The sequence below is a fragment of the Thunnus maccoyii genome, chromosome 19 (assembly GCF_910596095.1).
Source record: "Thunnus maccoyii chromosome 19, fThuMac1.1, whole genome shotgun sequence".
NCBI classification, from domain to species: Eukaryota; Metazoa; Chordata; class Actinopteri; order Scombriformes; family Scombridae; genus Thunnus; species Thunnus maccoyii.
Window position 1 is genome coordinate 3,736,666 of NC_056551.1, and position 16,706 is coordinate 3,753,371.

The 16,706-nt window shown below is 39.2% G+C and overlaps 1 protein-coding gene across 6 annotated transcripts in view; it reads left to right on the top strand.

The window, feature by feature from the left end:
- Positions 1-16,706, top strand: part of shroom3 (shroom family member 3) — a 75,953-nt gene that overhangs the window by 8,129 nt on the left and 51,118 nt on the right. For all 6 annotated transcript variants that reach the window (XM_042396228.1, XM_042396230.1, XM_042396231.1 and 3 more), the window contains exon 2: positions 2,439-2,593. In XM_042396228.1, the coding sequence (XP_042252162.1) occupies positions 2,439-2,593 (155 nt within the window). The remainder of the gene's footprint in view (positions 1-2,438; positions 2,594-16,706) is intronic.

Genomic DNA, 16,706 nt, shown 5'->3' on the forward strand with positions numbered 1-16,706 from the left:
TTCAGTCTGAGTGCAGCTGAGGAGTTCCAACAAGAAAAAGTTGAAAAAAGAAAAGTGTAGCTTAATGATAACAGGAATACAGTACATACATACAGTAGACGACACATTCCTATTCTCTTCCCTCATGCTACCCCAGAGAACCGGGCTTATGCAAGTAACCAAAAGTTTGCTTTTCTAGCATATGCGCACTTGACGCACTTGCTATGCATACAGTCCATATGGTCATAAATTTGGGCTGCACACAGACGTCCGCAGAGGAGTCACACGGAACCTTGCGGACATGGGCGGAGGACAATATTTATATCACACGGACGGATGTGGACCCTCACAGCTACACAGACGTGGAAAGTATGAATTGACCTTTAGTCCTGTTAGTCCCAACTGAACTATCTGACTTAACTGTGGACCATCAGAGCCACAACACACAACATGTTTTATTTTGCAATAAATTCATCCACCAAACACAGCATGTGTCCAGGAATCCAGTCTGATCTGATGATGTTTGTACAGAGACATTTTGCTTATCTCAAAGGCAACAACACAATGTGACCTTAAAGAGGACAGACACACACACACACACACATGCTGATAAACAGAGAGACGCAGACGTTCTGATAGAGTTGCACGCACACTGACAGGCTGCTAAGAGGCATCACTGGCAGTGCTGATAAAGCATTGGGTCATGCTGATACATGCAGTATGTGTCCGTGTGTGTGTGCGTGTGTGTGTCAGAGTGGGAGTTTCAGTTGAATCATGAACATGATTGAGTGATGAGAGCCATGGGACATTGTGTTTGTGTGTGTCATAAGGATTTTTACTGAAATGTAAAGTTTTGAATTATCACAAAGTAAAAGAAACACATTAAACTGACCCTTCGCTAAGCCCTTTTCCCCTTAGTTATTGTTGTAAGCTTTCAGTTCTTGCACAGCACACGTGCAGTTTACAATAATAACACATTGCAGATTCATCACTCGAAAGTTTTGGCAATTTTTGAGACAGTGGCTTCAGATGTAGACAGATGCAGACAAAACCCAGCCGTTGACTATGTGGGCTGATTACAACAGTCACTTATAGATTTTATTAGCTTCAGCTATCCAGCTAATTAATGTCAGCTCCATGAGTTAGTTGGAAACTCTGTCTCTCTCTGACTTGCTAAAAAACAGAAACTCTCAAATATGCATGTGACGGCTACAATTTAAGTGTGTTTACTTATGTCTAATGTTTTATCTTGTACACTGTCCACATAGTTTTTGTGGCTGCAACTTCCGTGGTAGTTCACGCTCTGTGAAGCACATTGTGCTTCCACCTGGAACGAAATGTGCTATATAAATAAAGTTTTGCTTGCTTGCTCGCTTACATACATGATGTCATGCTAAAAGACTGAGGCTAAAGCTAACGGATCCCAGGCAAAGTCAGCATCCTCACCATATATCTATATGTAGAGGACATGGAAATAGAGAAGCAGCATCTTTTATTCCAGTGTAGAGCTAGTTAGTCCTTTTCTTACAGTACAGTATAGAAAAATGTGATTTCAGATAATGAAAAATGTAGCGTAACACTGTTCAGATTAAAGAAAAACATACTTACTACAACATAAGTGTCTTTCACCTTTCCAAGAGAAAAGGCTTTTATTATGAGGACTGACTTGCTTTTTCTAACACAAAATGTGACCCCATAAAATGATTTGCTACTTCTTGGAAGTGAGAGATCACTACCATAGGAAAAAGGCTAGTTAGTCAGGCATTATGTTAAAGTGTACAATAAAGTTTTAGAGAGGTGCACACAGCATGAGGAGAAATCCAAAGGTTAACAGATCTGCTCTGCCTAATTGTATCTGCTAAGCAATGATTGGACAATCACAGTCCCCACGCGGTCAATTAAATTAGAAAAGGCAGGTGAAGATGCTGTGAACTCCTACCATGGACTGTGGACAATCCAAGTTATGAAATTAAATAGAAAGAAAACTGGGTGTTTAGCTAAAAACCCCCACAGAATAATAGAGACAGAGAAGATGTAAGAATGTCAAAGCAGGCAAACAGCCAACACCTCCTACTTTTCCAAATGTTGACCCTGAGCATAACACACACACACGCGCGCGCACACCACAAGTGTTTCCTATCTACCAAAAAATAGAAACTCTGATAAAGTTAAGGGCTACCACAACAAGTGTGACTCAACAAGGCAGCTGTAGCACCTCTTGTTAAAGAAACAGTCTTCTCCAGAGTCAGATGAGAGGATGGAAATCACTTTCATCACTGTGGATCCAGTGCAGGATGTGTTTAACCTAGCTTAACACAGAGACTGCAGGCAAGGTAGAACTATAGTATCATACACGCACACTGCAGCAGCAAAATCATTGACATCCAAAGGGCACATTTGCGCTTTGCCATTTTCTTAATAAATCTTGCTTAACTGTTTTTATTTGTGTATCTGTGCAGGTAGAGGAGGGCGGTAAGGCGGACAGTTTGGCGCGCCCTCTGCTGGTGGGGGATGAAATTGTCATCATTAATGACATTGAGCTGACTGGATACAGACAGGAGGCCATTGCTCTTGTCAAAGGATCGTACAAGACTCTGCAGCTCACCGTCCGCAGGTACAAAACACTGTGTGCAAGTGTGCATGTGTTAGACTTCTGCATGGGCCTAAAACTGAGACTGTTTGTTTGTGTGTGTGTGTGTGTGTGTGTGTGTCTGTGTGTGTGTGTGTGTGTGTGTGTGTGTGAAAGAGAGAGAGAGCAGGAAAACCTCTCTGGTTGAAGTATAATGAGCGGGAAGAAAAGTTAATCATTACATTAGATGAGACTCAAAAAGAATGACTTGATTAAATTATATATGAAAAGATAAAGGTAAGGTAAATATTAAAAGTACCAAAATACTATTTTGACTCAATAATACAAATTAATATCAAAAATAGAATAATTTACTGACTTCTAAATTAACTAGGATTACTCTAATAATAATTAATCACAGTTGGCTTTTATCAGGCTATAAACAGCTATATAGTGCCAATGTTGAATTAAGAGTGTATAAAGTTAGGTCTTCCGGGTTGTTGGGATGTTCATAATCTTTGTGTAAACAGTCTTTATGAATGACTGACTGTTGTGATATTCACAACCTTATAAATTCCCTCCCACCTTTCTTTCTTCTTGCTTACCTCCGGTCAGCCAGTGTAATCTGTGCTGTCCAGGATTCTGCTGTATATCCTGGTTCATAGTCCAAATCTGATCTAGTTGCCTGCCTACCTGCAGTTAGTTGTTAGGTAAAAGTGAACTCAAATGTGTTGAATTTCCCCTCAAAAATTCACCATTGTCTTTACATACAAGCAAGGAGATAAATAGAGAGCTAGCTTAAGTAGTAGTAATGTTCTTTCTCCAAAGAAACTGTCAGATGAGTTAGATTTATTTCCAAACTGTGAGACAGTTACTGTCTTAGCTCTGGTTCCTACTCCAAAACACTCTAGGCTGCAGCTCCGTCAGCTCTGCTAACCTGAACTAACTGCCTCATTATAAAACACTCATGTTAGCTTCTGCAACATACTGCCACTCATTCCTCATTGTTCCTTGACACAACACATCTACCACACTGTAGGCCCGCTTCACATGCAAAAAGTACAATTGTCAAGCTGCAGAGCCATATGTACCCAGTTAACGTTCCACAGAATTGCTGAGCTAATGCTAGCTATAACAAAGTGCTAGCAAATGTCAGCTAACAAACATAAGCTTGGAAGCTACAAATTTTTAACTAATTAGTAATAGTTCTGGGATTTCCTGAATGAATTCAAAAAGATTTTAATCACCACAATACACTTTGTAAATCATTTAAATGCTAGCGTAGTGTTAGCACAACCTGCCCCTGTTTGTAATAGTGCACCAACTTAATTTGATAGCAGATTGTCTCCCTGCCTTTTATTAAGCCATTAACTGTCTCTTCAGTTTGGCTTATTGCTCTTCAGTTTGAGCACTCAGTTTAAGTTATTATTCATGTGCGTTACACTCACGTTTAACAAAAAAATTCTGATGTTAGCTAGGCTTAAGTAAGATCTGTTGAGCCAAGCTTTTCATTAACTCCCCCTTTTTTTCTTTTTGTGTCTTTTTTGTGTGTATGTAAAGTGTCCTTGGGTCACGAGAAAGGTGCTTATAATTGAATATATTATTATTATTATTACTAAGCTTCTCAAGCAGACATTGAATAAATCAGTCAGATTGATCAGTAATGAAATGATGAGCTACCAGACAGAAATGGATGGAAATTAATCATGTCTGTTGCTGTCTGACGGTGGATACATTTGGTGTTTGGAAACACAATGAACAGTTTAAGAGTGAGCAGAAGAGTGGATGACCTGGGATATGACTGCCAGAGGGTGTGTTATGTTGCGTAGCATCCCTTTTAGTATTCAGGTTGATGCCTTGCCAGGTACAAAGCCAGGTGTGTATTTGGGTTTGGGGTGTGACTGCCAGCAATTGGCTGCTGTTGCTACTGCAGCTTTTATTTACTGGAAGACGCATGAGAGGCATAACACAATACAGGACTTTAGACTTCAGACACAAACACACACATACACAGTAGGTCAAGTGTTGAAGCACACATGGCATTGCGGGAAGGCGTGGCGTGGAGGGAAGGCGTGAGAATTCTTCCTCCAGATGATCAGTGTGTGTTTTGGTCTGGTTGGCTTACTGCAGGGATATGATGGAGAACCAGAAGATGTGGACTGCTCATAGGTCTGTTTTTTTATGAAAGTACATATATATATTCTATTGAATTCTACTTTGCTGATATGCATATTGAGCTTGCTCTGAGGCAGACTGGGAGATTTGTATCCTGAACTTGCTTTGCATGTTATGGCCGTGTGCAGTGCAGCAGACTGTGAAGCAGGTCAAACTCTGCAGCTGCATACCTGAGCTGCTTTTACCTTTGAACTACAGTGTCTTACTAGTTGACTCATTTGAATTGGTGGCCAGAAAAGTCAGAGGATTGTCAAAAGCTCTACTCATTATTCTTTTTGCCGATATCCTGAAAACAGAAAGACCGTATAGTGTACCTTTGTTTCTGAGAAATCATGTTTGTTCTGTCAGTTTGGTATGATGCATGTCTAAACACTACAATACTCATGAGCTTCAGCTGCTCTTACTATGGAGAAGACAGGTTTGAATAGAGTTGCGAAGTGAGGGGAGCTATTTCCAGGCACTGCAGGTTCTGGAAGTAAAAATCCCATTCATTTTTCCCATAGACGTCATGTGACAATTTGAGTGCTTCTACGGCTTGGATCGGCATGAAATTCTCCCACATAAATCATCAGTACAAAAGATGAACAACTGTGTGAGAGAATATTTGGTTCTTTAAAAAAAGGTTGAAGGAACAAGATTGTGTTCATAAGAATTTCGAGGTAGAAGTCTCCCAAGGTGCATTTCAGCAAGAAATAGCCGATTACAAAGCTTAAAATTCAGTCTCGTGCGTCTCTAAAGGAGGGCAGTAGCTAAAGATTGCAATGTTCAGAAAACTGATTTTACAATCAGTTTACAATTCATGACACTCTGATTCGAGCCAATGGCTTCTTCGCCATAGCAACGGCGGCCAAGGCTCATGGGTGTTGTTGTATTCTTAACTGTCCACCAAAACACAGACAAAACGTGATTTCTCAGAAACGAAACTGGTGCTCATAATATAATCCTATAGAGTATACTCTATATATAGAGTCTTGAGTTTCTATGTTCAGTAATATTGAGGAGATTGTTTAAAGAAATATTTGAAATGGAAATACAGAATGGAGAAAAACACTTCCCGAATCAGTGGACTCTCCCACTTTGCAACTCTATTAGAGCTGTAGAAAATTCAGAACGCTTTGTCGTTCCAGTTGGGAACACAACACGTCGCTATAGTTACTGAATTTATCCCAAACTGATCCAGAACTCCAAAATATAAAAGTGAACTAATTTAAACTGCTGAATGTTTTATCAGGTTTATACAAAGTGAAATGTTTCCCTTCAGCTCCATGATGTTAACAGAGCAAGCAACAGAATTTTAAGCTCTGTGTTTGGATGTTTGTTACTGAAATGCACCTTGGGAGTCGTAGTTGACTTCTGTCCTTCAGTTTTTATGTCCACAGGTTTGCATCTTTAATTTTTTCTTTTATTCAAAATAACATAGTTCTGGATGATTCAACCAGGACAGTTTTATGTCCATCCATATGCTCCAACTGTTGCTTTACATTGTCTATAGGAAAATAAACCAGACGTTTATTTCTGAAACCCTGGACGCTTGAAACAAGATACAATATGTAAATCAGTCAGTCTTGGAGGTGTTGGAAGTTGTATCTTTTCTATTTTGATGGAGCGAGGCAGTAGTTTCCTATCTCCGTCTTCTGTGTAATCACTTCCTACTCACACACCTGCGTCAGCTCTCTTCCTGCACCTGCAAAGTAGCAGCCTCTCAAGGACAATAAAGATTTATTGAATTGAACTAATGTTTATTGCCGCAAAAGACCAGTATCTGTGTCTCTGTGTGAGTGTGTGTGTGTGAGTGTGTGTGTGTGTGTGTGTGTGTTTGTGTGTGTGCACTCCATTCAGCAAGAGTTATAAAGGTGTGTGTGTCTGTCCTCCATCCTCTGTGTCAGTTAAGATAAAAGGTGTGTGATGTCGTCACTGAACACACCTGTGAAACACCGCCTCACTCACCACACCGGTCTGCCTGTCCATCTGTCTCTCTCTCTCTTTCTCTCTCTCTATCTCCCTCTCTTTCTACTGCACACCCTCTGATTGGTGCATTCAGGTGAGACCTGATTGGCTGAAAACAGAGAAGTAAAGAGACACAAACACACACACAAAGCCACAGATACTCAGAGAAAGACAACCATGCCGTTAGTGTCCTCAAAACAAACTGAAAACAAACCGGAGTGTTTTCTGAGGAGCTGCCCATCGGAGCTGTAAGTGTGTGTGTGTGTGTGTGTGTGTGTGTGTGTGTGTGTGTGTGTGTGTGTGTGTGTGTGAGTGTGTGTATGTGCGTTTAGAGTCTCTGGATATTTTCAGTGGTGTTTGTATGTGTTTGTAATATGGACAAAGAACAAATTAAACACATGTTTGAATCGGTCCTCAGGTGTGAAGTTAGAAACTTTACCATATCACGCTAAATATTATGACATAATTTCATCTTCTGTCTTTCCTTTTATTATTATTGTTGTTGTTGACATGTTGTCTGGCCCATCAGACTTCTTAGTTCTTACTGACCTCTAACTAGTTTCAAACTCGGGATTTACTAAATCAATTTAGGCTTCTTAAGAAATGTGTTATCTAGTAAACACTTAAGTAATATGTAAATTGGTTGTGAGGAAACATTTGTAGCACTGTTCAATCATAAGCAACCAATACCAATTGTGTAAACAGGAAATCACTGTAGCATAATCAGGAACTGTTTACTGCGAGAGGGAAATATTAGATTATGCAAAGCTAACAAACATTATTTGGTCATATAGTCTAATGTTACTAGCATAACATTTTGTAATTTGAGTTATATGAAATATAAAGTGTCATGTCAGATATGTAGACCATATTCCTTGTCCCTCAAATCTTAACAGGTAATTTATTAGCAAGCTAACATTAATTTTGTCAGTTCATTCAGCTAGCTTACACAACAGTTCCACCTGGCAGTTTGTAGGTGTAAATATTTTGTGGTGAAATTTGTTTTAACAAAGCAATGTGTAAATCTCCACTTAGTAAGCATTTACTGTATGTTATATATAAGTTTGAACTGACAAACAGCTGGTAGAACCGGCTCCTTATCTCAACTATTATCTAGGTACAGTGTTATCCATCAAGTACACTGTTGTAGAAATTATAGACAAAACTGCAAAAACAAGACATAAATTGTTATAATCTGGAATTATCCTTTAATGATTCCTGAAAATGCAACTGTCCAGTTGACCAAAACAAAAAACAAACAATATTTATAACCAATAACAATAATAGTTTTAAAGATCAATGTCCTGATACAGATTTCTGAGATCAGGACAAGTTTTGAAAGTAAACTACTGATTTTGTTCGGTTGTAAATCTTTGTTTCCTCAAGCTGATTCTGAGCTCTGGAGATTGTCAGACAACACTTAAAAACAATTTTCAGTGAGCAGGCTTCAGCATGTGACGCCCATTTCAAGCTGCTGGGAGTGGCTGAACTAAAACCCCCAATGACCCAGTGGTGTTAAATATGAAAAGACACCAACCTTAAGGAATGCATTTACTGGTAATGAGTATTTTATGGCTCTGCTCAGTGGACATGTACAAATATTTTTTCCTTAATAACCTTCATCACCTTTAAAACCTCTGTGTGCATATTACTGACATAGGGATCCAGATATTGACCTTTGACCTGCATAAAATAGCCATGTCTGAAAGTGACAAAATGTATGAAGAGTTATCAGACAAGTCAATAATATAACTGATATAACATCAATAACCCTGGACCAATCACTGGCCTGGACATGCATAGACACGCCCATCTCATTATCATATAATCATTAGCAACATTGGAAATGTAGTGAGGAAAATGGGAAATGTTGCTTGAGGAAAATACGGAATAGATGAATGTTTGAATGTGTGCCAAGACCAAAAAACATGGAGAACAAAGAAACATGCAAGAGATGAAAAATAAAATGAGCCAGTAAAAGATAAAGAGAAGAGTATTGTGTGTTGTGTAAATTGTTCATTTTGTCAACTGATTGGCAGCAAAGGAAAAAATTGAAAGCTTTTTGCTTTTTTGGTACCAATTGATTGGAGGTTGAAGGTATAAAGTATAAAGTATAAAGTATAAAGCTTTACATTTCTTTTAACACTGCATTTAAATAAATTAACTCATATTTATTGATGTATTCAATTACATGTTTTTGACTTTTGTCAGTTTTGGGGATCCACACAGTTCTGGTGTGTTGAGTGTACACACCCAGACCAAAAGTGAGGCACTCCAGCCTGTACATAGCTGCCAGATCTGGACAGTTGTGATTTTAGGGGGAGTTAAGTGCTGTAACTATTTCTTGGCAAACAAAAGATGGGAGCAGTGACTTCCAGGAAGTCTTGCCATCAACGCAAGTTTGCCAGGCAACCGCAAAGTGTCTTAAGGATTAAGCAAAGGAGATACTGTGTGTTCATTAGTGAGCTTTAGAGGTGTATGCTTGAACTTTGGACAGAGCCAGGCTAGCTGTTTCCCTCTGCTTCCAGTCTAAATGCTATGCTAAGGTAATATCCTGACTCCAGCACTGTACTTAACATACAGACATGAGATTGAAACAATCTTCTCATTTCACTCTCATTAAGAAAGAGAATATGTATTTCCCAAAATGTCATCCTGCTCTCTGATGGAGTTTATAAACTGGTAAAACTCAGAGCAGCTTTGACAATGGTGAGCAAAAAAAGTGTGACTGCCCGCTCAACGTTTTTGCATTAATGAACTTCCTTATTGTGTGTGGGGTGGGGGAAGGTTGGTGTGTGTGTGTGTGTGTGTGTGTGTGTGTGTGTGTGTGTGTGTGTGTGTGTGTGTGTGTGTGTGTGTTCCCCAGAGGAGCATGTGTGTAGCGAGTGCCTTCTTTTAATCGATACCTGACACTAGTGGCTTTCCTCATGAGTGAGGTAAGATTATCACCGTTCACCTGTGCTCTGATGTGCTCTGAGTGTGTGTGTGTGTGTGTGGGGGGGGGTGTATGTGTGTGTGTGTGTTTATTGGAGTGATTAATTTGGATTGTGTGGAAGTGTGGGTCATGATTTCAGAAGAACTTGGTTAATTGTGTATCTGCAAAAGACGCCCACAAAGAATTTAGTGTTTATTTAGTGTTTGCAATGCTCCTTTTGTTGTGTGTGTGTGTGTGTGTGTGTGTGTGTGTGTGTGTGTGTGTGTGTGTGTGTGTGTGTGTGTGTGTGTTCATTACCTGTATTAGTCCTTGCCCTGCACCTTGCAGCTGTTTTTGCAATGTTTTGTCTTCTAATCTCCAGTAAGTAGCAGTCTACTCTTCACTGGTGTTACATTACACATGAAGAGTTTTTGTTTTCCTGGAGGCAACAACAAAAACTAAAAAACTACAGACAGGAGGCACCTGCTGGTCAAAAGTCTACCAACAATTTGTTTTTCATAATGGCAGTATTGTGTGTAAGTACAGAAAGCTGTTGGGTCAAGATGTACATTACAGAACAAACAACATAGTGATGATTTTGCTTTGGGTCTTAAGGGTTTTGTGTTCTGAGGATTGTGCTGATGTACAGGAAAGGTCATGAGGTTATTAAAATGTAAAGGGTTCAACTTCTGGGGACTATGAATGTCTGTACAAAATTTCAAGGTGATCCATCCAACAGTTACTGTGATATTTCAGTCTGGACCAAAGTGGTGGAACAACCAACCGACCAATTAATTGACTGACAGACAGACATTGCCATTCTTAATGAAATTACTAATACAAAGAGTAATAATTGTCCTGGTTTGCTGTAGGAGTCGTCCTGTCAACAGTGCACAACTGTCACAGACATCTCTCTGATAATGGTGATCTATGGGTGTAATGCTTTTTGTGCTGCAGGGGGTTTTTTAGTTGCTGTGTTGCAGTTGGCCACTGGGACTATGGTTTAGCATTAGGGCCACTGTGAGGGGAAAGGAGAAAGGAAGAAAAGGAAAGGAGACTTTAAGAATAGAGAGAGAATAAATTCATAATTTCAAGAAAAAGTCAGAATATTACGAGATAAAGTCATAATTTTAAGAGAACCCTCACCCTAACCCTAACCCTAAAATCTAATTTCATAAAAGTATCTCAGTAGTAAAGTCATAACATTAGCCCACTGTTATACTATTATTACATTTAGTTTAATGCTCAGTTGTAGTAATCAGGTGATGTAAAAGTTTTATTCTTATAATAGTCCTTTTTCACAACAGACATTTAGACTCGTCATAGTAGGGAAAGTACAGGTGTTGCTGATCACATTAACGATGGCTCTGTTCTATTCAAGTGTGCCAGTAAGTCCCGAGAGTGTGACAGTGATCCAGCATGAACAATACCAGGACCCTGAAACTGAAGCAGCTAAATGGAATTCAGCCATCATTCATTTTATTATTTACACCTGAGCTTTTCCTGCTGTGACTGCCAAAAAAAAGACCTGTATTATGACTTTCTTAAAATTTTCACTTCCATCCTGTAATTCTGACTTTTAAATATTGTGATTTTATGCTCAAAACCTCCACCGATTTTGTTGATATATGACAAATAGGTTCAGTTAATGATTTGTTATGAATCTTTAGAAGTTGTAAACACAGACACCACAAGTAAAGTCATCCATATATGCTACCATAGACAGAGAAAAAGTCACAGAACTCCCTTCAAATGTCAAGCAGTTTAAATTTTACTTTCTCAGCTTGAACATTATAAGCCTTATAAATCACTGTAGACAATCAGTTAATCATTTCAGTGTCTTTTTAGCTTAAGTATTTCTTTATTCAATGATAAAAGTAATATATTAGTTTGAAGTTATTTCAAGAAACATCCATCATCAGAACTTGATTCCTGCAGTTTCCTGCTGTCCCTTTGTCTTCCCACTTCATGCTGTTTCTTGCCAGTGGTGTGATCTCCTTTTGGATCATTCACTGGACGTTTTTCAGACAAAACCATCTGTAGCATCTGCTCCACATGACAATAAACACCAGGATTCAGCAGCTGTGGTTAATGTGGTTAATGGGCAGTGGCTAAACCCATGTGTGCTTACACTGTATCGTCAGTTATGAATCAGCAGACTGACGGGCAGCATCTGGATGTTTCACAGTGAAAGTCGACTCATCCATATTAATGACAGCACCATAATGCAGTCGTGTATATTTCCCAGGCAGGTAGTGTTTGTCCTGTCAGTGTCCTCAGTGTGAAAACACTCTGCAGTAACTCAGTCACTCAGTATTTTGTGGAGCAGGTTTGGCGGCTGTGTCCTCCTGCTCCTCGCTGGTCTCAGTATTTTACATGTGCTTTGTTTTGTTTTATGTGTGTGACTCGGACCGAATGCAAAACTGACCACAAAAAACAACACCCATCTGTCCTTATTCAGTCCCTCTGTTGCGGCAAAGATTTGGCTATAACCACAAAGATGAATCACGGCACAAGATAGTAATATCCGCATCAACTCTTCACCCCTCTGCGTCCAGCACGAACTGCACAACCCTTAAATGATATTTTTTCTGTTTATCATTATTCAAGTAGATCTTTGATCTTTGTAATGGTAAGAACTATGCTATTTAAATTCAGTAAAGGCAGAGTCTCAGTCCTTTAACAAGAGAGCTGTGGTGCGTTAACTACAGGAAATGACAACTAAATGCAGGGGATTAGGAGGGAATGGATGCATTGTAATAACTGAATGCTACTGTAGCTTTATAGAAGGATTGTATTATTATAGATTAGTATAATTATTTGAGTTTATTAGAATCCATTGCACAATATTAAGGTAAAATAAATAATAAAATAATTTAAAATGTATTTACTGGTATATTTTAAAGCCACTATGTGGGTGGGATGCTGAGATAAAATCAGCACATAGACTGCACCGTCTCGCCAGGATTGTGTCATTTTTCTAACAAAACATTTACCATCATAATTTGAAAGATGCTAAAATCAGAAAAATTTAATTCATAGTAGCTTTAATATACACTACGTGGCCAAAGATATGTGGACGCCAGAGTATTCCAACTATGTGTGATTATTGAACATGTCATTCCAATACCACGGGCTTTAATCTGCTGCTACAACTCATCTAGTTTCAGGCTTCCCACAAGATGTTGGAACCCGGCCGCAGGGAGTTGCTCCCATTCAGCCACCAGAGCCCGTACATACTAGACTTGATGTCTAATTAACTGGGATTTTGCTGATTTAAGTGTATTTCTGTATCTTTGCTGTGTTTTAAGAGATGCTACGCAAATGTTTATTATTAATTCCATTTTTAAATGTGAATGAAAACAGTGAGTCAGACCGCAGGGAGGTAATAGAGTTTAAGAGCTGAAGAGAGACGAGGAGGTCATGCAGCATACCAGCACAGTTATCAGCAGTGTGTGACTGTGATGATGAGCGTGGCTTATAATAACATAACAGTGATCTTTGTGATAGCAGAAATATTTGTTCCAGCTGTTGGCAATGTGCCGTGACCTTTGACCTCCTTAGATTTGGTTGATGATGAAAGGACTGAAGCTCATTCTACTGACTGTAACTGTATTGTAGATTATAATACTTTCCATTTATGCGTTTCTCTCGGTTTAAGAGAATTTTCAAAAAAAAAAAATTGGCAAAAGAAAATGTACGTCAGTGTTTGCTTCCATCAGCAGTAACTTTAATGGTGGGATTAGCGTCAGTTCTTTGTGTTGGTATTTCATGTGTTTTTTCATATATTTAACATTTCTATTCAGCTTTGTAACAGACAAATTTGAAATGTAAATACACGTAGGTGGATTGAAATTTGGAAACGTCCTTAGTGACAAATGGGGGGCCAAGAGGAATTTGACCACTTTGTGTTCTAGCAGGTTTTAATCACAGTTGCGTAGCTGCCTGTAGGTGTTCCCTCCCTCAGTCTGTCTCTCTTTGTCTTCTCCATTCATCTCCAGTGACTCTCTGTCTTTGTGCTCTTTTGTCGTCGGTTGACGTAATCGAGCTGAATGAATGTTTGAGTTTCTCTGCTTATAAAAAGAAGAGGAAGAAGTCATTACAGGGACGAACCGCCACAAAACAGTTTCCCGGGCAACCACTGTGTGTGTGTGTGTGTGTGTGTGCGCGTCAGTTTGTGTGCATTAACGACATTGTGGAGACACAGAACTGTTCACACAGTGATGACACCATGAACCTTGATATTGGACCATTCTGCAAAACTCCAGATTACATTTAATAATGTTTTTTTAAATATATATATTTTTAAATTACTTCTTTCTAAAATATCTGCACCTAACAACAAGTAAGTAAATGTAAGTGATCCCAAAATACATCTCTTATCACATCTTTCACCCCTAACCTGTTCAGTGCGGTTCAATCAAATAGACCAATCACAGTAGATATGTGAATTTAGGATAAACTGCTGTTTGACAACTGTCAAGAAAGTAACCTTGCAATCTGTAAGTAAAGTATATTATAATGCTGATCATCAATCTGCTGATTCAGTTCATTGTGTAACCATAGTAACATATACGCGTCATGGGTGACTGTGGGGATTTTCCCTGATCAATCGGAAAGTGAAAAGCAGTTAAAACAGAGTTGTGTGTTGTGTCTTCTAAGCAGTACCTTATTCAAAAGTAGTATAACCGTAATATTATAGCACAAGACATCTTATCAGTCTTCTGTTTGACAGCAGATAAGCTAAATAAACTCAGAAGTAAAGTTTCATCAGTGTTATCTCCTCACATGAGTCTATGTAGCGCTGATAACGCAGGATAACATCATCAAAACTGAGTGAGCTCCTAGTCAGTTCATATGACTTCATGATTACTCCTATTGGTTCATTTGTAATTAGTCAGTGTGAATACAAAGTGGACCAGAACTAAAAGGAAACAATGTCTTTGGTCCAGACCAACTGAACCGAACTACAGCAGTAAAAGAGACCTTACAGTAGACGAAGAGCCAGCGGTGATAAATCCTGAAAAGGAATCTTGAGGAACTGTGCTGTTTTAAATATGTTTTATGATCATATTATGCCCCTTTCACAGTTTAATATATTCTATTTACAAGCATTTGTGCGTTTTAATGGTCAAAAAGCACCTAGTTACAGCTTTACATGCCATGGATGCAGCTCCTCTGTCTCAATCAGCCTGAAACAGGCTGTTTTGTGTCCTCTCAATGCCTCTCTCTTCCGATTGGCGGACTGTTTTCTGCATGACACATGCCCAGGCCAACCACAGGTAACGGATTGTAGCACACAGAGAGCAGAGGAGAGGAGAGGAGGGGCAGGGGTCCCATTAGAGGTGGACTGCCCCTCTTAGGCAATGGTAGAGGAAACACTGAGCGCATAGTTGTGACATCATAACCTTATGGAAGTCCAAATGGCTTGTCTAAAGGCACAGTTTCTGAATGTGCGTTTCTCTGTGGACCGAGAGTTTTGATACTTTCACGGTATTTATATAGCACCTAATCTAGACCTGCTTATAACCAAGAAAGAAATGTAAATCTCCCTTTCTACAATATGTCCCTTTTACCAAAAGATTGTTGGTGGTGTTATTTACAGCAGGGTTGGGTGATAGACAGTGAGACGATAGAGATTTGCCTACCATCTGTCCCTTCAGTATCTCTGGTTGTATGAGATCAATGCAGGAATTGTTGTAACTCAATGAGCAAGACTGGATTGCAGGATTGCATCAATGTGATCAAGTCCCTTAAGTTGTCAGGTATTTAGTTTTAAGGCTGTGCAAAGTGGATGAGTGTCCTGGGGTTTCAGGTCTCCAGGGGTCCTGAAGACTCCAGACTTACTGTGAGGTAGTTTTGTTTGGAATATTCTCCACTGAAGCACAGTATCACCTGACATGATGAGAGCCTTAAGGCTGGTCCTGCTTTACCTCATCTTGAGGACCTGTCTTGAAGAGGGTCCCTGTATCAACATCTAGTTTAAAACACTTTGTGCTTTTGTGATGCATATTCCTAAATGAATTTGTGTTTAATCAAATCCCCACACAGCAAACCTGGGACCAGGTAGTAGTCCAGCTCAGAGAGACTGCACAGAGAGAATTAGGAATGGGGGGTTAAGAGGGGCCCAGCAGGTCATTTTTGCCATGGGGCCCCCCTAGCAGGTTAATCCAGCCATGGATAATTAACTGGATTAACCAAAAACAGTAAACAATGAGCTTGAAGGTTCATTCTTGGCTGTGGAAACAGCAAGTTAACATTCAAATTCTAAAGACTTATTTGATGTTTCCTAAGCTTTCAACCAAATCTTTCGGCCTTCCTCAGCAGATGGAGTTGCACAGTTGTCATGGAGATGGTTTAGTTGCTATCACATGACTTAAGATTGGAATTTTGGTGAAATAACATGGGAATTGGTGGTAACCACTGTGAGTTGCTTCACTATATATATATATATATATATACACTAGATTTACTATGTCATAATATACAGTATATCAGCAACCACAGGTTAATTTATCTAAAGGGACCTAACTGGTACAATACATCACATGGTAAAATGAATGTTATGAACATTTATTTAATATTGTAGATCGTCCCTTACAAATACAGTAAATAAAGCAATGCAACTATGGGTTCCTGTGGTGTTTTGTAGTCTCCATGAATACTGTTTTGTGTCGTAGTGTTTCCTGGTTCTATGCATGTGGGACTCTGGACTCACTGTGGGCTTTATCTTTTTTTCCTCTGTTTTCCCTTCACAATACAAGTAACAGACCTTATTCAGGTTGTGATGTTCAGAGAACCAGACTTTTATTTTTGTATATTAACCTCCACCGTTTTATTTTCAGTGCTGTTTGTGGATAGCAGGTTTAAAATCCATTTACTTGTTACCAGATTTGGATTAAGCCTGGTGGAAGGTTCTGTCAGGGAAGAACTGATTCCTTTTTGGTGCAGATCCGGGAATGTTTGCAAGGATTTTCTAAAACTGCCAGATAGGGCATCGCTGAACATTTTCTCATGAACTATTGAACTGAATGGAATGAAAAAAAGTCTGCCACATGTGTCCCATGATTGTCTGTCACTCTGTTTAATTTGTGGGAATTTATCATTTCCCTACACCAAATT